Raw genomic sequence first — 25,576 nt, 5'->3', positions numbered from 1 at the left:
TTGCAAAGTGTTACTAAGGAGGAAAACAGTACTATTTTGATAAGTTAAAGCTATAGTTTGTGACCATTTCTTATAGTTAGGATAAGCTGCACAAAGCTCTCCTAAATCCTCAATAACTGAAAGCAGATTCTAAACATACTATTTGAAGGCACCAATAAATACCATGAGCAGGAAAAAAAAGTAAGTTTAACAACTAGTCTTAATTAAAAGTTAAAACAGTATTTAAATGGTAATGTTGGTATCGTGTTAAAAGCAAAACACAGCCATCAACTGTATTCTTTGCTACTTTGTTTATTTTTTGGCAAATACACTAAAAATGTTTACAAAAGCATTGTATAAACATTTGTGCAGTGTAAATTATCAAAACTAATGTATATTACATTTGAAATAGTTTTTCACCCAACATGACGATTGTCATTTTCAGCAGCAAAAAACTTAAACTCAGAAGTAACATTAAAATGTCTGTTAGATGGTGACTGAGACCTTTAGAAATGTACACAAAATGAAATGTGAAAAAAATATATACAGTTGCCACACTGCGTAACTAAATTGGTTACTTGAAAGCAATTTAAGGAAATAAAAGGATGCTATTACCGTTGTTTTTCCATGAAGGAGGGCTTCATTCATCTATGGGTTAGATTGCTTGTACACGACCCATGTACCCATCCAGGCACGAAGGCAATCTACCTCCACATGCATACACATTATCAGCCTTCCAATTAAAAATCACTCCAGTTTGACAAAACAGTACATTGGCTGTACAAAAATGTCTACATAAGCTTATCATCCAACACACACATACGACCAACTAGGAATTCTCTCTAAGAACATTTGTGAGACAGAAAAATTCAATGTTCAACTGAAATGTGCTTGATGACCAAGTTGAATATTACTAAACAGAAAAAAAAATAAAAGGAAATGAAAACGGGACCAAACAACAAAAACATACAAATTCAGAAAAACAGAGACAACATTGAACATATGGATACATAACTTGTGTCAGATTAAAAAAAACATTTAATAAAATGTATTATTACATAACATTATATTGTTGTGTCAATACATAAAACTGATTTTTTTCTCCCGCACATTAGAGCAGCATTTGTGCATAACAAGCAATACAGATCGCCCCAGTCTCTTGACATTAACAATAGTTCTGGATTTTTTTTTTGTCTTGTTGGGAAAAGACAACTCAAACACTGTTGTAAATACACTGCAATTGGATCCTGGCACTGTTTTAGATGGCTTGCATCTGAAATGGCACCCTATTCCCTAAACCGTGCACTGCTTTTGACCAGAGCCCTTTGGGCCCTGGCCTAAAATAGTGCATTGTATAAAAGGTATATGGTGCAATTACTATTAGGTAGGCGGTGGCACAACCGTTATCTCGGAGGAGAGTAGACACAAGCTAGAACAGATCCATGTAGGTTATCTTTGGTCACGCACAGAGGAGCGAATGGACATGAATGATTGGGTACAAAGGTAAATGGGACTAGTCAGTCAGATAGTGTCTCAGGTAAGTGTGTGTGTGTGTGTGTGTGCATGCGCACTGTTAAGCATACAACACACACATGGCTCTGATTCAAGGTCTTATATGTTCAAGTCAAAAAAAAGGATAGTATGATATACTGTGATGATTATACAAGTACAGCCATGCTTGCACAATGCAATAATTGCCTGATAAGTACAGTAGGTTTCAAACTGAAAAGGCCTATTGTGAATTGGTTCTTGATATATAATCATGATATATAAAACATTTTTAAAAAATCAGGACCAGTTTATCATAGTACAGCCCAAAGCCATGTCGGACAGACGTCCTTACTGGCACAACCAAACAAACTAATACTTGAACAACTCTCATTTGTTTACTAGAGTATCCATCTAGACCTCCAGAAATAGTTTCCAGTTTTAACAACCCAAGCCATCATCACCCACAGAAACAAAATTCTCAATATGGACAATTCTTCAGCCACTGTCTGCCACAATGCCAAGTGAGGTCAAGTCCTCATCAGTCCTCATCAGTTAATATAAGTGGGGTTAAAAACCATTATACTTGATGTTACAATTTTGCTATCTATAGTTATCTGCTCATTCCAGTAAATGACAGCAAGTTTTGGGCATTGTATCCTATGCTCAAATATTCTTAAACATTTAAGGAGTTCACAGACCAGACTTAACAATTCAGAAGAGTTGATATCAGTTTGTTGGAACAACCTTAAAACAGAATATGAGCATGGATGGTTTCTCCACAAAAAAAGCCCATATGTTAGTAATTAAGTGCAGCAATAATAGATGAAGAAAAAAAATATTCCATCTACCTAAAAGCAAGTAACAAAGGCAAAGTGTCCATCTAGAATTACACCTCAGGAACCAATGAAAAACAACCCTGGGTCAAACCACTGAAATACACCGAAGGACCATTGCATTTTACATTAAGCCCCCAAAAATACAGGGCAAGTTCTTTTTTTGGAAAGTGCAGGAATCACATTTTGAAGTTGACAGTATTATGGACTTAGTACATTTTTTCCAGAAGCGACTGCCAAAAGCCTTGACACGACACAGAGACTAGTGACCGAAGACAGCAACGAAAAACACCACATCAAAACATACAGTAAGACAAATAGTGATTCAAGTGTCATGTTTGTCTGAATACCTGAAGCTCCTTGGCTAGCCAGTTGACTCTGTTCGACATAACATGCACAGCAGAAGCAGAGTGCAGGGCCTGACTGTTTATTCTAGAACTTAGTTGTTTTCTTTACGGGGCACCCATCGGTCTTCAAATCAAATCGTATACAAGCCCAACACCCAACAGGTGTTGTATTACAGTGAAACGCCTACTTACGAGCCCTTTCCCAACAATGCAGTGTTAAAAACACACAACTGTAAATACAAGTAGTATAATATGCTTCTAGCAGGGTACAGTCTATGTGAAGACCTGTTACCTTATGAGGACTGTATTAGCAATCCAAATTGTGCTTATTCTAAGTATCAGTGCAGACACACAACGTGGGTCGACACTTAAAATTAAAGTGTTTTAGGCACACCTTTGACTACTTGCTGGATTAGGTCAGAGGTAGCCTAACATTTCCCCATTACGCATGTACAACTAAGATATCCAGCTTTTTACCACATCCACATGAAGAATCAACACACTGAACAAGTGTAAGGCAGAAAGTAGGTTCAAGTCTCCCTTGTAATGTAGGTTTTTCTTCCATTTTGAATATTAGATGGAGGTTTATGGTATATCTACTTCGGCTATAGGTACAATCCCCTAACACCACATAATGGGAAAAGCAGCTATCTACTAATGTCTTATCTTCTGAGGACTTTGACATGTCTTCAAAAAGGCTTCCAAAAATGTCAATATGTAAAAAAAAAAATATTAATAAAAAAAAAAGCTAAATCTCTCAGTTGTCATACTACACAGTGCCTGCATCAAGAAAAAGTAACCCATAGTCCAATCAAAACAGGACACTACAGTGTAAGACATGCACACACAGTCACAAATTCTGTTTGATGACAACTTGGGTATGTGACCTGACTGATTGCTCAACATAATATGAATAGTTTGGCTCAGTTCATTTATTTATTTTTTTTCTTCTTTCCCTTCTATAGTTTTTTTTTTCTACAAAACGGATATGGTAAGGAAGTACACAGTTTTGTTAGCCAACCCACATTCTGAGTCACTGAAAACTCAGTTACAGGGTGGGAGGGAATAGTACTGGTCATACTATTTAACTTAAGGAGCAACGGTTTTAATCTGTTGGCTTGTTTTGGAGGTAACCTCACAAACACCGTTACAAAGAAATGTTAGAGGACCTTCTGATCTTCATTGTTCAGGTAAATACTACGGTCAGTCAGTGCTCTTTGCGCCCTGTTGGAAGGCTGATAGCGGTTGTTAATCATTGAGAATACTGACTAATATTCTACTTCAAAGTGCAGAAAATACTCACCAAACCTATTGTCCTGGCTGAGATAACTAGTGTTGTGTCATGAAATCAGCGGTGAGCTCGACAGAAAAAAGACAAGTGACATTAGTAGTAGACCGGAGATGTTGTTTTGCACTATGGCAGGAAGAAAGGCCATGCTCAGCAGGAGAGTAGGACAGTCCCCAAAAGTGAAACCCCATGTCCGCACTGCAAAACCCTGCCTTGGTTATAATACCGCTGCTCCACCAGGCTGCTCCACCTGCCCCTCCACACACTGCAGCCTCCATCAACACTTCTGAGCCTCCACAGGAGACATGGCGATGTAGGAGCCGTTCCTCATTGGCTGGTTGGTGTGGTTGTTTTCTGATGGTTCAACCTCTGGTTTGTCGCTGACTTGAGTGTAGGCAGTGTCGTCTTTTGCCGTCTGAAGAGGGAAAAACATTTTGTAAAGGTCATAATAATCCCACCATGAAAACAACACCCATTTATATACGTATAACTAAATTGGAAAAATTTTACACATGAAAATGAAATGTCTAATGCAATGTTATAGAATAAACTAAATTGTGGATATATCATGAATTAATGTCACTGTACAAACCAACAAACCCAAAATATTTTTCAACTTAAAAGAACAAATATAATATGAAGCAGGAATGAGATAAATATACACTGAACAAAAACATAAATGCAACATGTAAAGTGTTGGTCCCATGTTTCATGAGCTGAAATAAAAGATCCCAGAAATGTTCCATATGCACAAAATGCTTTTTTCTCTCAAATGTTGTGCTCAAATTTGTTTACGTCGCTGTTAGGGAGCATTTCTCCTTTGCCAAGATAATCTATCCACCTGACAGGTGTGGCATATCAAGAAGCTGATTAAACAGCATCATTACACAGGTGCAGCTTGTGCTGGGGACAATAAAAGGCAGCTCTAAAATGTGCAGTTTTGTCACACAACACAATGCCACAGGTGTCTGAAGTTGAGGGAGTGTGCAATTGGCATGCTGACTGCAGGAATGTCCACCAGAGTTGTTGCCAGAGAATTGAATGTACATTTTTCTATCATAAACCGCCTCCAATGTCGTTTTAGAGAATTTGGCAGTATGTCCAACCAGCCTCACAACCATAGACCACATGTATGTTGTTGTGTGGGTGAGCGGTTTGCTGATGTCAACGTTGTGAACAAAGTGGCCCATAGTGGTGTTATGGTACGGGCAAGCTTAAGCTATGGACAACGAACACAACTGCATTTAATCAATGGCAATTTGAATGCACAGTGATACCATGACGAGATCCTGAGGCACATTGTCATGCCATTCATCCACCACCATCACGTTTCAGCATGATAATGCACGGCCCCATGTTGCAAGGATCTGTAGACAATTCCTGGAAACTGAAAGCATCACATTACATGTAAACTTGGCACAGCCATTGAAGAGGAGTGGGACAATATTCCACAGGCCACAATTAACAGCCTGAGCAACTCTATGCGAAGGAGATGTGTCACGCTGCATGAAACAAAATGGTGGTCATACCAGACAATGACTGGTTCTGATCCACACCCCTAACTTTTTAAGTACTCTGATCAACAGATGCATCTGTAGACCGTCATGTGAAATCCATATTAGGGCCTTATGAAATCATTTAAATTGACTGATTTCCTTATATGATCTGTAACAACTTGAAATTGTTGCATGTTGCAATTATATTTTTGTTCAGTGTATGCATGCATGCATGCATGCATGCATGCATGCATATATACTTAACAAAATTATAAATGCTAAATAAACAATTTTTGTTATCTTTTATTTCAGCTCATGAAAAATGTGACCAACACTTTACATTGCGTTGCGTTTATATTTTTGTTCAGTAAATACACACACAAAGCATGTGGACACCCCCTCAAATTTGTGGATTCAGCTAAGTCAGCCACACCCGTTGCTGACAGGTGTATGAAATTGAGCACACAGCCATGCAAACCTCCATAGGCAAACATTAGCAGTAGAATGGGCTAACTGAAGAGCTCAGTGACTTTCAACGTGGCACCGTCATAGGATGCCACCTTTCCAACAAGTCAGTTCGTCAAATTTCTGCCCTGCTAGAGCTGCCCCGGTCAACTGTAAGTGCTGTTATTGTGAAGTGGAAACATAGCGCACAAAAATTGTCTGTCCTCGATTGCAACACTCACTACACAGTTCCTAACTGCTTCAAATTAGTTTCCATGGACGAGCAGCCTCACACAAGCCTACGATCACCATGAGCAATGCCAAGTGCTGGCTGGCGTGGTGTAAAGCTTGCCGCCATTGGACTCTGGAGCAGAGGAAACACGTTCTCTGGAGTGATGAATCACGTTTCACCATCTGGCAGTCCAACGGACAAATCTGGGTTCGACAGATGCCAGGAGAACACTAGCTGCCCCAATGCATAGTGTCAACTGTAAAGCTTGATGGAGGAGGAATAATGGTCTGGGACTGTTTCAGGGTTCGGGCCCCTTAGTTCCAGTGAAGGGAAATCTTAATGCTACAATTTACATTCTAGACGATTCTGTGCTTCCAACTTTGTGGTAACAGTTTGGGAAAGGCCCTTTCCTGTTTCAGCATGACAACGCCCCCGTGCACAAAGCGAGGTCCATTCAGAAATGGTTTGTCGAGATGGGTGTGGAATAACTTGACTGGCCTGCAGAGCCCTGACCTCAACCCCATGGAACACTTTTGGGATGAATTGGAATGCCGAATGTGAGCCAGGCCTAATCACCCAACATCAGTGCTCGACCTCACTAATGCTCGTGGCTGAATGGAAGTCCCCGCAGCAATGTTCCAACAGTGAAAAGGCTTCCCAGAAGAATGGAGGCTGTTTTATGGCAGCAAAAGGGGGGGGGGGGGACCAACTCCATATATATGACCATGATTTTGTAATGAGATGTTCGACGAACAGGTGTCCACATACTTGTGTGTAAAAATAATCCCTAAAGATAATTTTGAAATTATAAGCAACAAGCAAGAATTGCTAACAGCTCAAAGAAAATAGCAAACAAAGCGAAATTAAGACTTACAGTAAAAGAATGAAAAGCTTCAGTAAAATCAATACGTTTTACTTCATTCTAAAACAGAAAGGAAAAAAAAGGGGGGGGGGGGGTTACAGAAATGTTTTATCATAATACGTTAACTATACAGTTCTTTACAATAGCTTTATTTCATAAAACAAGCTTTATCTAAAATACAAATTCTGTCTGTGATGTGAACTCCTACTCTGTTCCTCAGCATGAACATGCCGGCAGGCCGATATCTGTTTTGTTGAACCACGTGGGGAAGATACTAAGCTAACTCTTAACTGAGTCATGACTGATGGGTGGGGAATGGGGTCATGCACAAGGGGTCAGAACGGCTAACCAAGACAAACACAGATAAGTGTTGAAAGTACACTGGCTAACCTACAGGATTACTAGAGTTCAGTGCCTGTACGTCACTGTAGACTGTCATCATTGTGACTTGTCTGCCAACGAGGAACTGCTCAATTCAGATGTATACTTCCTGTTCTGACCTCAGTGGTTTCAATTGTTCGAAAGGCCAGCCGGAATAACATTTGATACAGACACTACAGGAGGTAGGACATGCTGACCATGTGAGTTTTATCATGTAAGTAGTTGGAGGTTACCCCCAGTCACCACACCAGTGATGTTAATATAGAAGTATAAATGGTCTATAAACAGATAAACATTGAACAAAGCTAACATTAAACCTTTGTTGTGACATTGCACCACTATAGACTAATAACCACTTAAGGAATCCTTCACCACAACTGACAGTGAGTGAAGTGCCCAATTGTAAATTAAAAATGTACAATTTACACTATATTTCAGAAGAAGCTAATGAATATTATTGTTTGGGGTGTCCTGGGAGTAAGTGCAGGGGTAGAGGGGAGGTCTTACCTTCTTCTGGCGAGACCTGCAGACCAGGAGGACGAAGACTACGAGCAGGATGGCGCCCATGCCCACGATGAGCAGAGGGAAGTTGGACACCAGGGTCACGATGAGCAGCAGGGTCCTCATCTGGGTAGCAGAGTCATCGTCGATAGTGGCCGTCTGGGGGAGGTCACTACGATTATCAACCTGTCTTTACCATTTAATTAACTGGTGTGAGATGCTGCAAACCAGTTATTAACTAGTCTTAATAATAGACCAGTAATAAAGGATTTTCTCTGGCAAAATTTTCAAACTTCATTTGACATTCCTAGGCTGCACGTGAGGCCGACTGAATTTCACAAAATAATGGAGAGAGAGAGAGAGGGAGGGAGGAGATATGTCTTACCTCATTGACAAACATGATAGGGAAAATTGTAACGTTTAGATGTTTGGTTTTGCTGAGGAAGAGAAAATGTAATGAGGACAAGGTTCAACAATGGGTCTTCTCATCCTTCATACGAATCGAGTGGGAAAAGAGCAGGCTTCAAAGTGTGTAAAACTGTTCTGGTCTTTACTTACGGAAAGCCTGGAACTCTGTTCAAAATTATATTGAGCTGGGCTCTCTTGCAGGCACGGATGGGGACCCCAGTGGTCTAGAAATACAAAATAAAATATTCTTTAAAATGCAGTTACATCTTGTCCTTTCCGATATGGAGACAGCTTATTTTAATAATCCACTGGTACTTCAGAAAACACACAAATGCAAAAAATGTCACATGGCTATTAAATACGGTCTATTTATAATCAGACTGAGACTATGTAAACAGTATACACTCAGTGGCCAGTTTATTAGGTACACCAACCCGTTCATGAAAATGGTTCGCTCCTACAGTGAGTCACATGGCCGTGGTTTGCTATATAAAGCAGGCAAACAAGCATTCAGTTACTGTTTCGATTGAACGTTAGAATGGGCAAAACGAGTAACCTAGGTGACTGAGCGTGGTATGGTCGTCGGTGCCTGGTGCGCCAGTTCCAGTATCTCAGAAACGGACGGCCTCTTGGGATTTTCACACATGACAGTGTCTTGGGTTTACCGAGAATGGTGCAACAAGCAAAACACATCCAGTCAGCAGCAGTCCTGTGGGCAAAAACAGCTGGTTGATGAGCGTGGTCGAAGGAGAATGGCAAGAATCGTGTAAGCTAACAGGCGGGCCAAACAGGAACACAAATCCCAGTTGCTGTTGTGTCATGTTGATGGCAGAGTCAGGATTTGGCATAAGCAGTGCGAGTCCATGGCCCCATCCTGCCTAGTGTCAACGGTACAGACTGGTGGAGTTGGTGTGGGGAGTGTTCTCCTGGAACATGTTCGGTCCCTTGATACCAATTGAGCAAAGTTTGAACGCCACAGTGCATCTGAACATTGTTGCTGACCAGGTGCATCCCTTCGTGGCTAAAGAGGGGTCCGACCAGATACTAGATGGGTGTGCCTAATAAACTGGCCACTGAGTTTATCCCACATATTGGCCTTATGACATACATACATGTTAGATAAAATGTTTGTTCATACTGGATTAAGGTCAAGGTAAGTCTCATGCTCCTCCTTGTTGGGGCTCAGTCCTTCAACAGCATTAATGTACATGGCATCGGCCTGATAGAAGTGAGGGAATGACACCACGATAGGGGCACCTATGGACAAGAGGATGGAGATAAAACATGATTTAAAGGCCCAGTGCAGTCAAAAATCTGTCTTTTATATACATCTCCACTCTGAGGTTGGAATAATACTATGAAATTGTGAAAATTATGATAATGCCCTTTAGTGTAAGAGCTGTCTGAAAAGAGCACCTGAAATTTCAGCCTGTTTTTGTTGGATGGAATTTTGGCCTGCCTGGTGACATCACCAGGTGCTAAATTTGTTAACAGACTAATAAGAGAGTTCCAAACCTCTCTACCAATAACAGCACCTTTTTTTTCTCTCCCCACTCAGACCACTACCAGACTTGCCAAGAGGCTATTTGTTTCTTTATTTTACCATTTTAATTGAAAACAAATCACAGTTGTGTACTTAATTGTTACCCAGAAATGATTTGACATTGAGAAACAACTGTATTGGACCTTAAAGAGACAAAAATAAAACATGAGCAACCAATATGATCAACTAACCTATATCCTTATCCTGGACTGCCATCAGGGAGGATTAAGCAAAACAAAGTCAAATGTTTGAAAACTGAGGAAAATTAAATATCTTAAAAGGAAATATCATGGACAGATGTGAGATATTGCTAATGTGTGCTATCTGGTATTATAACCCAAGCACAGAGACAGCGGAAGAGATAGCAAAAATATGGGTAGAGTTCTTCCTTGCTATTGGAAAGGCAGCCCATACCGGACAGGTTCTGATAAGCCATTGGAAAGGCAGCCCATACAGGACAGGTTCTGATAAGCCATTGGAAAGGCAGCCCATGCCGGACAGATTCTGATAAGCCATTGGAAAGGCAGCCCATACCGGACAGGTTCTGATAAGCCATTGGAAAGGCAGCCCATACAGGACAGGTTCTGATAAGCCATTGGAAAGGCAGCCCATACCGGACAGGTTCTGATAAGATTAATGTTGAACTTTCTCTGCTGCACCACACCGTGAATGCGGATGTTTAACACACATACAGTACAGGACTTAAAAATGCATCTACCCACGAGAATTAAGGGTTACAGCAGGGCATTTATATGCCATGTGTTTGTACATGGATTGTTTTAGGAGAGGAAATCATTTAGAGATTAGCCGTATCCTAACCCTGAAGTCCACAGCTATGCAGGCAATTCAAGTGTTTTATAGCCCTCATCCAGAGTTAATCATTCACCATCTTACACCATTGTAAAATCTGGATAGTCAAACATGGGAAATTTCTGATATTTACTGCAGCTGGAAACGCAGCTAGAACTGGATTGACTGGGGTATTCTTTTCAGTCCAAAACAATAGGTTATGTTGTTAGTCAACTCAAACAGTGGGTAAGTGGGGGGCGCATGCTTTGTTATGCAAACCAGGGTTGCAACAGGGTGACGAACCGTCTCGTACCTTCTCGGCAAACACTGACTTTAAGCACCCCGGTGCCAAGGCAGTCCCCAGCTGGCACACAGAAGCCGGCGTTGGTAGGGTTCTCCTTAGGACTCTGCAGGACATCACGCGGAGGAGCGAAGCGGTAGGCTGGGATGCCCTTCACTTCCACATCCTCAACATAAGCCAGGTGGATAGACCTAGAACACAGGGAGAAGTGGGAATAAGGATATGGACACAAGACGTGTAGCAGGACTTTCTCATTATGTCAAAATGATGGCAGGATTTTGAAACTCTTCATTCAGTTCTACATGTCATTTCCAGAGAAGAGTGTGAGGTCTGTGCTGAGCAGTGGCTAACTATGAGAAGATAAAGTGCAACTGTTTCGACTGAGTCAAAGCTTCCTTTTCATATCATGTGCCGTTTTCCCAGTTTCTCCTCACGCGTCATGGTGTTGGTTGGGCCATGCTCAGCTCACACTTGTTTACCATGATCAGGGAGTGACGTCTTCTACAATGGTTTATCAGTCTGATAGGGATACGAGTCCGTCGTTTCCAAGAATTCCTGGTTGTCACCTAAACCACAGACCCTCTTTGTACTTGCTACTTTGGCTGTAAAACAAAAATCATAGACTACCGATAATACAACATTTGGAGATATGACTGTGACATACCTGCAGAGGTCAGCAGCGAAGATGTACAGCAGCTCTTTCCTGGACAACAGAGGGTGGAACACACTGCCATCCGTGCCGTTTATCATGTTGCTCTGGTTAGAGGACCACCACGACATTTCACTGTTGATAGGGGAAAGGTAGGGGAAATGTTAGACATCAAGAGGACACATTTGTCTACATAAGGTTATTCTAACATAACGGAACCAAATATTGATTCCATTTAAACTGCCTGGAAGCCATTAAACATAACATTTTGCAATCTGCTCTGTCATGACAGGGAGCAACTGGGAATAACCTTGGACTTTGAATACTTGAATTGGACAGATACCAAGTCATCCCTGTTCAATGAGTAAACCCAATGGCCGGGGCAAGGACCAAAAAGCTAAATTATGACATGAGAAACTTTCTTGTTATCCATTAATCACAACAACATGAAGGAAGAAAAACAGAGGAAAAGGGTCCCTACGTCAGCCCGTTCCATGTGTCTATTCTGCCATATTCCATATAGTCCCGTTCGCCAGTCAGGAACACAAACTCTCCTTCGTCAGTTCCATTTTTCTGGGAGGATACAGAGAGCAACAATAGTTCAGTGAGACTGTCTTATCAAAACAAATACATCCAACAAACAGGGGGACAGCGGACAGGTACAGAATTAGAAACAGACAAACAAGCAGAGTTAAATTTAGAACATCTTCCTTTATTGCTGTTAAGTAAATTGGGAAGTAATTTCTGTGTTTAAAGTGGCTGGTTGTCGTTGTTGGAAATGTACTGACGAGGAATATTGTGCTCTAGAGGCTCAAATAAAAATGCCACTATTACTGTAGCCTGCCCATCCAGTTCTGTTTTCTCTTTCTCATAATACAGTTTTCTAGGGAGTAGGTTTGGGCGATGTACCGTTTATACTGGGGTATTTCTAAATACGGAGGGTATGCTTTTCAATACCATTTTAAAAAACGGGGTCGGGGGGGGTGCTACGCCACTGCTTATAACTAGAATTATAACTAGAAGAAATCTAAGATTTTTAAGTATGGAATGATTCACACCCTCATGTCAAATAAAATATATCCAGCTCAGGGCTCCAGTTTTGCATTTGATTTGCTAACTTGCTAGCTAAGTGGCAAGATGTCAAGATCAAGCTTCTTGGTTACAGCAGAGGCATTCAATCCCCTCCTGGATCAAGATCCCCATTGCCTAAATTGTTTTGTGTGCACTTCCAGTAATACCCCGGTATGGTACAGAAACGATATGACAGTATGAAAATATGGATAGCGCCCAAGCCTAATGGGCAACATTAAGACTCCGTAAGAGTGCCAAACTAACAATAAGAAGTCCCTTCCAGATAAACACTGACAGTTGAGATTTGAAAGTTTAGGTCCAGGTAAAATTCTACCCGTCTACTTCTTTCTGGGATTTTCCAAATAATGCACTGAACTTGTTTATTAAATCGGACTGTTTGCTTTTTATTGCGTGAGGCAGAATAGCAGACACAAGTCTCCAAAGCCCCAGAAAAAGAGGAACTAAGCAAGCTTCCTCAGCATATTGTCATTTTCACTCTCATCATGTGATGACCCCACAATACCTCATCCCCGTCTCTCAATCTCTACCAACAGCCGTCAGGTCCGATGACTACAGGATTTATCGAGCAATGTCAACACTTCTATTTAAAATCACAATTTCAAGACCGGCCATTAGCAAGGCTATACCTTTAGTGAATGACTGGATTAACAAGGACCAGCTCTGAACTGTAATCTGAGTGACCATATGGTTTATTACAGTATTTCAAGGTTTTTACTGAATACAAACAGTGCTTTACCTTCCACATCAGTCCAAACATCTCGTCCACCTCTGGCTTCATGGCATGGATTTTGGAGAGCAGGGGGTCCTTGAAGCCCCATAGCACCTCGTGAACGGTGCGGGTCATGAAGATTTCCACACCGATGGAGTTCATCCACATGGAGACGAAGGTGCGCAGCAGGAAAGAGTAGGAGTTCAGCTTGTTCATCACCGCCTGTCCAGGGAGAGGGGAGGAAACAGAGAGAGAGAGAGAGAGGGGGTTAGAGATCATAGGCACTATGCAACACAACCATCAGCAACATTTGTAAGTCCATAGCTTTTGTTGCCATCTGGTCTGGTCCTTGTCATTGGAAATTAGATGAAGTCCACAAAAGTGTCTGTGATAAAGTAACATGCTTATAGGAACAAGTCACCATGATGTCATAATACGGCGTTTAGCATAATGCTTGGAAAGTCTACTGGAATGATGCAGTAAAGCAGGGTTATCAAAATTTCATGGAGGCCCAAGTGTCTGTTTTTATTTTTTCCTTTAAATTAAGCCCTACACATCCTGGTGAGGGGAGTTCCTTTCTAATTAGTGACCTTAATTCACCAATTAAGTACAAGGGAGGAGCGAAAACCCGCAAACACTCGGCCCTCAGTGGAATGAGTTTGATACTTCAGCAGTAAAGGAATGTCAGTACATTGTTATAGTGGCTATACTGAAACTCTCGAAAGGTTAAAGTTGACCAAAACAAAACAGCTGTGGAATGATTCACACCCTCATGTTTCTATGTGTTCTTAGAAAGGCGCTGCACCATAGTTTATAATAATGATTAGGTGGGTGCTTACATTTGTCCTATTTCACATACGTACAAGTGTGAATTGGAATTGTGTTTTTTGCATATCCCACTCTCCCCTTGAAGACCCTCTCGGAGAGTGGGGTCATGGCCAGGGATCAGCCATTATTGAATGGGTCCCCGGAGCCTTGCTCAAGGGCACACCGGTAGATTTGTTTTACCTAGTTGGCTCGGGATTCGAACCAGCGACCTTTCAGTTACTGACCCAATGCTCTTAACCACTAGTTAATCTGCAGCCCAACACACTGTATTGCGGATATACCATGTCCATGGCAGCTAAGATAAAGTGCATATGTGAAGACTACAAGTATGTAGAGGTAACAAGCAGAGACCAAGAGACACACACACTAACTCACCACAGCTGGGATGTTGACTGTCCTCAGAATGTCGACCTCTGGATTACCCCGGGACTTCTCTGGGACGAAGACAAAGCTTTTGGGGTTCAGGGCATAAACCTTGGTTCCGTTTTCGAGGAAAGTTACATTTTCCCTGGGTCTGTATTCCCTGTTATGGAAAGGTGAGTAGAAAGGTTGTCATTCCAAACAAATATCCTCCCCCCTCCCCCATATGACTTTCCCAAGACCTGCATCGCCAGCTTCCCATGATCAAACAAAGATCATAAAACAAATACATAGTGGACCGAATCTGAACTTGAGATATACACACGAAAAACAAATATTAGCAATAACCTTTCCTTGGTATCGATATAGGAGTTCCACTGAAGTCAGAGTTACGAGTGTTGATCTCAAGCCCTTTGTGAACTGAGGCCATCTCATTTGAAAGGAGAGCAGTGAGTGTGTTGTCAACCTACCTGTAAGTGTAAGGTCCAATCTGGGTGACAGCTGCCTTGCCCCCTGCTAAGAACACTTCAGGGTTGGTCACGTTGAAGAAGTAATACTCCATGTAGACTGGAGGCGGTGGGTTCTTCCACGACTCAAATACTCGGCTCGCCTCAGTCAAGGTCAATTCCTACAACAACAACAAAACAAAAAAAAAGAGAGAGAAATACAGTTAATGATGGAGGACAGACCAAAACAACAATGATATCTCCAAGCATAATTTGTTTACAGTAGTACATTCCGGAGGGATAGAAAGCTATTTAGCCTAAAAATGCAATTTAAAACCATTTCATTAATTTCTAAACTAAGGATATTTCAAGCAATTACATTTTTGATTGCGGCAGCATCATCCACCAACAATCCTTCTCAGGTTATGCCAGGAGAGAGCACACACTGCAATTAATGTAGTGTACACCCTATGCCAGCACACCAAAACAGGGTACGGGGGGGAAGGTCCTTCACAGCTGAATAACTGTCAGTACAAGCAGAAAACCTGAGTGAAAACTGCCCAGGGGGAGTCTCTGTCGACTTCAGCAGGATGAGAAAGATATTTTGCATTTTGCTCAGGACAATCTTCAAAAAAGCCTAAATTACTACCCACCATAGTGGCAGCATGACAGTTTGAATAGACAATACGGACTAGCATCACTGTCCTATTAGTCATCATCTGAATACAGGAAAGTGGTTCAAGTTAGCCATCATGCCTGGACTAGAAAAGACAGTAGCTTCAACAAGGTAATTCAACTGTAATTAAAACTAAACGCAGTGACATTCAACACCTTGAATGAATGAATGAAGCGTGTTAAAACATGGTTGTCAAATCTGAAGAGCAAATTACTGTTAAGCGGTCTGTTGATCCATAAAATACTGGTAAGTACGACGCCAATAGGGCCTACCGTAAAGAGATATCAGTATTACTAACTTCAAGTGAGAAATTTCTCACTTCCCCCGTCCTTTATGTAAGGGGTTCCTGATTGCTTTCTCTGTCCTCTGAGTAAAGTGAGGTGTACTTGGGAAAGGCCTTTACCATTCACACAGCTCACTCAGCTGAAGTCTCAGAGAAGCTCAGCGAAGCTCGGTGATTGAAAGAGGATGTTTATTTTAAAGGTGTGGTCCAACAGGGATGCACAAAAACTCTTGTTTCCTGTCAAGACTTTTGTGCAACCATGATATAAGACGGTAGAATGACTCATTACAATGGAGGTGCATACTCCCTATGGAGTCTTAAATGTTAGAACAGTATTTTGGCTCATACACACACATTCTGAGAAACACACACACCATACAACTGGGCCAAAGGTCAGAACACCCTAGCTAGAGCATTGAACTGGGGGGCTTACTCCTCAGGGGCAAAACAGAAGCCTATTGCTTCATTTAGACTCAGTCAGTTTTTAAACATGATCATAACTTCGAGCGGGCATATTGCAGCAGTGAAATAGGCTAGTTTCCAGCACAAGTCTTGTAAACAGGGTTCTAATAAAAAGTTAAGAGCACAAAGGATGCACGATATATTGGTGAACATATCGGAATCGGCTGATACGAGCTAAAAATGCCGCGACATCTAGTTTAACGCCAATGTTAAAAACCGATGTCAAAGCAACTGTGCATTCCTTATATAACGTAGGTACATGACGTAATGACGGCGCGTAAAATGTTGCGCTACACGTGCAGCACAGCATTCTTAACCGAGCCCACAATGTCTGCTGTGTGGATCAAGCAGTCAACAGTCATTTGAAAGAGTAATAATTTTTCAGCGAGACAACTTAAAGGCGAAATCCATTAATGCCAAGGTAATGGAATTCATTGCCCTTGACAATCAACCGTTCTCTGTCGTGGGTGATGTTGGCTTTCGCCGACTGGTCAAGCACCGGTACACACACTACCAAGTGCGCTATTTTTCAGATGTTGCCCTACCGGAGTTACACAGTAAAAGAGTCACTGCTATTAGCTTCAAGACATACATACTATGAAACGCCATTTGGGTCTTTGGTGTCAAAAAGTTACAGTAGCAGTCAAAGCTGTACAAAAAAAGTCGGCAATCAAGCAAACACCGGCCACGAATTATGCGTTTACAATACCGCGCTGGTAATAAAGCATAATTTGTTTGACCACAACTTCTGTGGTAGCTAGCTTTAGCTTGGTACCTATCTAGCACCAAATCAACCAGCCTGAAAACAATGATCAGTAGAAACTGCAGTCATTTTCACTATTCTTATCAATGATTTAGGAATCCTTGTGAGTAACCATTAGCTAGGTTGCCACTTGTTGTTCGCCTATTGAAATTTAACTTAATTTAATGAAAAGAAATAGCCAGCTACTTAACCCTGTTGCCCAAAGCTAACGTTATAATCAGCCAGCTACCTTCATCTGGCTAGTGAAGCTCGACCGGACTGGGTTATGTGTTGTGAAGCTAGCCACAATAAGGATTAGGCACAATAATGGAATTTGCGGTTTGCCTTCAAACTAAAAGTATGTCAATGACAGGTTTGCAAAAGAATACAAATAGTAGAATTATGTCACACATTTATTTTGAAGGTTAACTGCAAAGTCCACTATTGCGGCTAATACTTATTGTGGCTAGCTTCACATAGATGGGTCAGACCACCATTAATCAAATAAGAATTGTCTTATAAATTAGGGTTATTTTAGATGACGACACCTAGCTATATAGTTAGCTAGCTAATTAAAAAAAAAATGAAATATTACATTTATATAAGTATTCAGACCCTTTACTCAGTACTTTGTTGATGCCTTTGGCAGCGATTACAGACTCAAGTCCTATTGGGTATGACGCTACAAGCGTAGCACACCTGTATTTGAAGAGTTTCCTCCATTATTCTCTGCAGATCCTCTCAAGCTCTGTCAGGTTTCTGTTCTCTCCAGACAAGTTTGATCGGGTTCAAATCTGGGCTCTGGCTGGGCCACTCAAGGACATTCAGAGACTTGTCCCAAAGCCACTTCTGTGTTGTCTTGGCTGTGTGCTTAGGGTCGTTGTCCTGTTGGAAGGTGAACCTTCACCCCAGTCTGAGGTCCTGAGCGCTCTGGAGATGGTTTTCGTCAAGGATCTCCTGACTAGTCTCCCGTCCCTGCTGCTGAAAAACATCCCCACAGCATGATGCTGCCACCACCATGCTTCACCGTAGGGATGGTGCCAGGTTTCTTTCAGAAGTGATGCTTGAGATTTAAACCAACAAGTTCAATCTTGGTTTCATCAGACCAGAGAATCTTGTTTCTCGTGGTCTGAGAGTCCTTTAGGTGCCTTTTGGCAAACTCCAAGTGGGCAGTCATGTGCCTTTTACTGAGGAGTGGCTTCTGTTTGGCCACTCACTGTACCATAAAATGCCTGATTGGTGGAGTGGTGGAGTGCTGCAGAGCTGGTTGTCCTTCTGGAAGGTTTTCCCATCTCCACAGAGGAACTCTGGAGCTCTGTCAGTGACCATCAGGTTCTTGGTCACCTCACTGACCAAGGCTCTTCTCCCCCGATTGCTCAGTTTGGCCGGGTGGTCAGCTCTAGGAAGACTCTTGGTGGTTCTAAACTTCTTCAATTTAGGAATGATGGAGGTCACTGTGTGCTTGGTGACCTTCTATACTGGAGACATTTTTTGGTACCCTTCCCTAGATCTGTGCCTCGACACAATCCTGTCTCGGAGCTCTACGGACAATTCTTTCGAACTCATGGCTTGTTTTTTTCCTCTGACATGCAGTGTCAACTGTGAGACCTTATATGGATAAGTGTGTGCCTTTCCAAATCATGTCCAATCAATTAAATTTACCACAGGTGGACTCCAATCAAGTTGTAGTAACATCTCAAAGATGATCCATGCAAACAGGTTGCACCCAAGCTCAATTTCAAATCTCATAGCAAAGGGTCTGAATACTTATGTAATTAAGTATTTGCAAAAAAAATCTTAATCTGTTTTCGCTTAGTCATTATGGGGTATTGTGTGTAGATTGATTAGGGGGAAAAACTATAACCCATTTTAGAATAAGGCTGTATCATAACAAAATGTGTAAAAGGTCAAGGGGTCTGAATACTTCCCGAATGCACTGTGTGTAGCATATTTGGTCTATATAAATTCTAGCTACTTTTTAAGCAAACGTTGTACTCTAGAAACTAATATTTAACCCTGTAAAAACATTTGTTTACTATAAAAAGCTAAAATGTTGATACAAAAACAGGTCATTGAAATTAAAGTCATTTGTGGAATATCACATTTCTACACAGTGTAAAAGAGTAACCTATTGAGATGCATTACATTGAAAATTCTACACTGATGTTAAGAGGGTAAAGTTTGAGTGACGACATGAGCACTGTGATTCATTCAATGGTATTGTCATTAATCTTCTAAAGAAGCTATCCTTTTTGCTTTCCTTCTGTGCCGCCAAATGTTCAGATATACTGGTAAAGTAACCAGGTTGTTAGCTACAAAAGCTAGCTAATGAGGTAACATTACTGGACAAGGTGTAAACAAATGCCCATGAAGAACACGAGGTCTAGGGAAGAAAAAAAAAAAAAATCATATTTTGGAGGGTATTGTTGCCCTTTAAATTTCAATTGCACACCTCAAGAGGCTGGTGTTTAGCTGGCAGTGTTTCTGTACTGCATGCGCAATAGCAGAGTTTGCAAAACAAAAGACGACCCGATTGATATAATCATTCAAAAAGGTAAGCCGACTTTGCAATTAACATTTAATTTGTTATGTTTTATGAGAAAGACTTTAGAAATGACTGTTTCAGCATTGCCGGCTGGCTACACAAAGTGGTTGACAGAGGCATTCCCAAGCCATTACGTCTTTAGAAAGTTACAAGAATGACATGCAGTCTTTAAAATCTAGGCTTTTGACTGAACAAATCTGCACTCACGTTTTTTTTCTCTCTAGGTCACTCGGAAACAACTGCACAGTGAAGCCTATCATTACAATAATACATTTTTTATCTGGGGGGGGGGGGGGGGGGGGGGATCTTTCTCTGGTACTCCCAAAATAAAACATCTCGGAGCATATGTAACCAACATGGTCGCACTTTAGAGCCTTGAATGTGAATCAACTCTAATTGAATAATCAATGCTGTACAGCAAATTATGATTGCTATAGAGTCAAATATCGCTTCGCATTAAAGAAAAAATATCCAAGTTATTTAGGAACAAGCAACAAAAAGCCTATTTGATACTTTGAAGACATTTCCTTTTATTTTACAAGATCATTTGAGTCACCAGAATGGTGTGAATTAAAAAGTAAAGCCAAAGTAAGCTAGCTATTCCAATGCTGTGTGTTGGATTGAATGCGTTTAAAGCCAAACACTGATTGCGTACAGGATATGAGAGAGTGAGGGAAACACTAACACGCGATTCAGTCATCAGCAGTGTTCTACCAAGTTTCCAAATTTTGCAATCAGTGAAGTTTGTTCTGTTTTCTAGATTAAACTGAGTCCCTTTCAAACAGATACAATTCAAGAGTGACAGTTTCTGTGTATACAACATTTTAACTCAAACCAAGGTCTAGATTAGAATAATTATTGTGTTTACCAACCTTGAAAAAGGAAGGCCACCTAAAGGCTTCCATGGACATCATGTCTACATCATTTATCTCTTAGAAATGCTTAAAACCTTGATCTCACAAGCAAGCAGGGACAGAGGGTTACGGTTTATCAATCTTATCATAAATCAAACTAACTAACTATGTGCATGTAGTTGGTGGGTGGGGGTGGGTCACATGATGAGTGGTAAGGACATGAAAGCATAAAAACTGTTAGGGTCACTCACAAATAAATTAAAACTTAAGCCAAAATATATGCAGGAGTTGTGGTTAGATAACTGTTCAAGATAATATTAAATTACATTCAGTGCCATATTTTTCTCTGGTTTTCCCCATCTACGAATTATGAAAGAAACCTGTTTGAATTAAAGTAAACAGGTTTGTCACCCATGAATTTGTTGTGAAGTTTTTTTTTACTCTACCCTCCAAAATATAGTTTGAGGAGCGGCAGAGGGTTTCTTCCTGGAAGAGCAGTCCTCTAGACCTAGATCAGGCCAGGGCTGAAACAACAAGTTAACAGATGACTGCTGTTTGACCAAAAAATATCCTGCCTCCAGGCCAAGGAGTCCGTCAGATTCCATACGTGAATTAAACACTCCTCTCCCATCCACGCCCTTTTACCAGAAGTCCTCTAGGTAGGATACTGGAAAGTTGTTCTAAAAGTGCACCATGACATGAAACAACATCAGATCAGTTTTAGAAGTGGTACAGTTGTGGATGGACATAACTTCTTTATTTCTTATTTCTCATTTATCTTTTCAGTCACCGGCAATGTCCACATACGACTCGGGCACGTAAAGCGCCTGGTAGGCTTTGTTTGTTTCATTTCTTGATGTTATGTATTCTAGGTCTAGGATGACACTACCATATCCGAAATAAACACAGACGCGAATTTAACAACAGCAATTCAACTGTGGCAGGGAACATTGGGCTGTTTGTGTCTGTATACTCTCCCTGCCAGTTTGACATTTCTGCTGAGGTTCGCAGTTTCAGAAAAATAAATTGAACCTGTTCAGATCTCTAGGACATTTTTGGGGGAGATTCTTTTATAGTGTGCTATTCAACCTTGTCAGCAAAGACGGGGAAGAATGAAATGCAAAGTATTCCAAAAAGAAGCTTGACTCCGAGCCTTCACGAGCTCTCTCCCTTCCCCCCACCAATGCGCACGCACGCACGCACACGCCTCCCTACCCTCTGACGGGATTCCTACCCTACTACAACCACTGATAAACCCAATAAGCCACTTGGGAAGCTCATATAAAACTTTAAATCCCAAATCAATTATATTGAGACACACATGTAGATACGATGAATACACTGCAGTTGAAGGTGCAGCAGTTCTAATTCAAATCATCTGTATCGTGTATAATAAAGCTTGGCTAAGTATGATTTTAAAAAATTATTTAAAGTGGGTTTATTGTACTGATGGAATAAAGCAGGTTGCTTGCTCTGAGAGCACCCATCCATGGTGATGGTCTTACCACGACACACTGTGACATGAGCATACCCCGCATTGTAAATCTGCCAGAGATTCCATCCATAGGCTACTACAATATACTGAGTTTACATGCAGAGCTGTTCAAGAGGTTTGAATCAATGTTGCGGATTTATGAATGATAACATTTTGCGATCATACCACAAAAACCATCACTGGTTGGTGGTAAAAAAAAATGCAGCACATAAATTGGCGACCTTGGAATGCATGGTATGTTGCACTGACCCATGTTGGGTGGGCAAATGACTGGAGATGGGGATTGAGTGAACTCAATGCTGTAGCTAGCTAGCAAACATCACATTTAAAGCTCCAGTCTGGTCTCAGACTATACGTAACATAGTAAACCGGGACACTGAAATGTGTATGATGTGTTACATTTGGTATGGTTACATAAGACAGAAGGTATAACTTCAATGTCTAGCAACCCAAAGGTTGCGTGTTCGCATCTTATCACGAACAACTTTTCTACTACTTACTACTTTTTAGCTACTTTGCAACTACATGGCATGGGAGCTAACCCATCCTCTAACCCTTTAACCAAACTCCTAACCCCTAGCCTAGTTAACCACCTTGCCACCTAGCGAACATTAACCACAACAAACTAGAATTTGTAACATATACATTTTTTGCAAATTCGCAACATGTACGAATTGCAACGTGTACCATATTGTACGAATTGCAATCCGTAACATATCGTACAAATTGTAATTCATAACATATCACACGAAATAATGATAAACTCCCATAAAGGCACGTCTACTATGTTACGTCTACTCCTGAGCCCAGGTTGAAAACTAGTAACGAGAAGGGATGGGAAATGTGACTCACCGTCTGCTGTTCAGTGCAAAGACAACAGACGTTAACAAGTTAAAGCCACCAGACAACAAAAAAAACTATAAAATGCACGTTTGAAGTGGGAAAAAGTTACAACTCACCTTTTTAAGCCGATTGTAAATCATTGTTTGGAAGACTTGAGCCACGACCAATGCGATGCCCACTATCAGTAGATGGGCGCAGAGAATCCCAGTAGCGTAAATTGCACATGATCTCCGAGTCATGATGCTAGCCAGCTATCAAACTAGCTAATTTGGCAAATTTGAAATTACTTATAACACTAACGATAATACTGTCTGTAGGTTCTGATATTTATTTTGACTTTCTTTCCTCGAAGATAGCTGCTACTTCTCACTTTGCCTCATACTCACTACAGACAACGCTTGAAACGAATATAAAATTGCTCGTTGATATGTAGCTATCTACTCGCAAACTGTCTTCGATAATAAGAAATACTTCTACTTAGTGCTGTCAAAAAAACTGTTATTCTGCCCATACAGTCGGTGCCTAACGGAAATCGACTGTGTTGTTCTGAGGCAGCGGGAGAAATAGCAGCTCACAGTGCAGAGGACGGGCGGAAGACCTCCACTCCCTCCTTACCAGATTCAAATTAACTCGAACAAGGCGTCGTTTTGGTCTCTGGTGGGCGGTGGGTGTGTTAAAATCAATGACGGTATATGATGTTAAAATGTAGCGTGCTTTCCGTGTGGCTGAGGTCAGTGTTTTACTTTAAAGCACCATAATAAGACAGCACAAACTAAAACACGTTCGATATGTTTGCCGTTGATTTTCTCTACATAGTTGGCTAATGATTTGTATTTGTATACGTTCAACCATGCAATGATTTTAAAGTAAACTTAAGATTCTGACAATTGTATACCAGTTCACTTTCATATGAAACTGCAAGTAATATTATGAAGTAGTGAGGCTAACAACGTGAATGTGCTGAAGGGAGCTTGTGAATGAATTGGCGTCGCATGCTCATTCACATATCACCAGCTAACTTTATAAACTGAGTGTTGAGTGTAGCCTAGGCCTACTAAAGCCACTGCTTAGCAGGGTGGCATATACTATTGCGACACTATGAAACATTTAAATAAAAAAACAGTGCATCTGAATTGAGGAGTTAGCCAAATGAATGTATACACGATACTGCCTTCATACATGTTTAGGAGTAACCGACTGTTACTTCTCAAAATTAAATTCCGCTATATCACCTCATCGTGTCTCTTTAAATAACTACAACATAAACATGAATAATGTCTTGTTCAGAGAACCAACGATAGTTGACGTGAACCGTTAGTTCACTGAGCAGTAAATCCTATTGGCTAACAACCTCCCGGACCACCATCCTAAGACCACCCCCAGTGGGTTATGATTGGACAGACGAGGTTGAGTTGTTGCAGAATTTGATCGACTGATTTCGGGGCGGGGCTCGTTTAAAGGGGGAATGGCAAAGTGAATCAGATGTGCTCAGAGAGCTGACTGGAAAGTCTCCAGACTACTCAGTCAAGCTAATGTCGAGAGGGAAAGAGAAAATGCTAAATAAGTACAGAAACATATCTTGCAATAATTCCTACCTTCAGCAAATAGTTATCGTCTGGTTCTCCCTTGTTAAAGGTTATACAATTTCCCCCATCTGTACAATCTGTACTATGCTTCCCATTGATTATTGCCTCTGCACTAATGACAAAATGCAGATACATTTGCACTACTGTTCAAAAGTTTGGGGTCACTTAGAAATGTCCTTGTTTTTGAAAGATAAGCACATTTTCTATCCATTAAAACAAAAGAAAATTGATCTGAAATACAGTGTAGACATTGTTAATGTTGTAAATGACTGTTGTAGCTGGAAACAGCAGATTTTTTAAATGGAATATCTACATAGTTGCTGATAATTGGCCTCTGTAGCCTATCACTCCTGTGTTCCAAAGGCACGTTGTGTTAGCTAATCCAAGTTTATCATTTTAAAAGGCTAATTGATCATTAGAAAACACTTTGGCAATCATGTTCACACAGCGGAAAACTGTTGTGCTTATTAAAGAAGCAATAAAACTGGCCTTCTTTAGTTGAGTATCTGGAGCATCAGCAGGTTCAATTACAGGCTCATAATGGCCAGAAACAAATACCTTTTTTCTGAAACTCATCAGTCTATTCTTGTTCTGAGAAATGAAGGCTACTCCATGTGAGAAATTGCCAAGAAACTGAAGATCTCGTACAATGCTGTGTACTACTCCCTTCACAGAACAGTGCAAATTTTCTCTAACCAGAATAGAAAGAGGATTGGGAGGTCCCGGTGCACAACTGAGGAAGAGGACAAGTACATTAGTGTCTAGTTTGAGAAACAGACTCCTCACAAGTCCTCAACTGGCAGCTTCATTAAATAGTAGCCGCAAAACACCTGTCTCAACGTCAACAGTGAAGAGACGACTCTGGGATGCTGGCCTTCTAGGCAGAGTTCCTTTGTCCAGTGTCTGTGTTCTTTTGCCCATCTTAGTCTTTTATTTTTATTGGCCAGTCTGAGATATGGCTTTTTCTTTGCAACTCTGCCTAGAAGGCCAGCATTCCGGAGTTGCCCCTTCACTGTTGATGTTGAGACTGGTGTTTTGCGGGCACTATTCAACTTTGCCACTTCAGCTTGTTTTTGTGGAAAAGTCAATGCCACGCAGGGTTACGAGCCAG

General features: G+C 41.1%; 1 protein-coding gene across 2 annotated transcripts; it reads right to left on the bottom strand.

The window, feature by feature from the left end:
• Window positions 1-275: 275 nt before the first annotated feature.
• Window positions 276-24,137, bottom strand: LOC100136247 (CD36 antigen). Of its 2 annotated transcripts, NM_001124511.1 has the most exon segments (13): window positions 4,176-4,353; window positions 6,985-7,032; window positions 7,861-8,013; window positions 8,240-8,291; window positions 8,413-8,486; window positions 9,401-9,519; window positions 10,908-11,086; window positions 11,560-11,679; window positions 12,026-12,117; window positions 13,373-13,567; window positions 14,549-14,696; window positions 15,004-15,161; window positions 22,996-23,454. In NM_001124511.1, coding segments are annotated over 13 exon segments (1,599 nt in total). In that variant the 5' UTR covers window positions 23,119-23,454; the 3' UTR covers window positions 4,176-4,215.
• Window positions 24,138-25,576: the final 1,439 nt, after the last annotated feature.

Source organism: Oncorhynchus mykiss, chromosome 11, assembly GCF_057628025.1.
Source record: "Oncorhynchus mykiss isolate SJ-2025 chromosome 11, ASM5762802v1, whole genome shotgun sequence".
Taxonomy (NCBI): domain Eukaryota; kingdom Metazoa; phylum Chordata; class Actinopteri; order Salmoniformes; family Salmonidae; genus Oncorhynchus; species Oncorhynchus mykiss.
The sequence above is the reverse complement of the archived record's forward strand: the minus strand, read 5'-3'. Positions and strand labels throughout refer to the sequence as shown.

Bases quoted from the DNA above. Each gene is read 5' to 3' on its own strand.
- LOC100136247 (XM_036934614.2), bottom strand. From the start codon at position 23,118: ATGACTCGGAGATCATGTGCAATTTACGCTACTGGGATTCTCTGCGCC. The intron at 9,520-10,907 runs GTACGAGACGGT...TCTTGTCCATAG, and splicing joins AGTCAGTGTTTGCCGAGAAG to GTGCCCCTATCGTGGTGTCA. The intron at 8,292-8,412 runs GTAAGTAAAGAC...TCTCTTCCTCAG, and splicing joins AACAGAGTTCCAGGCTTTCC to CAAAACCAAACATCTAAACG.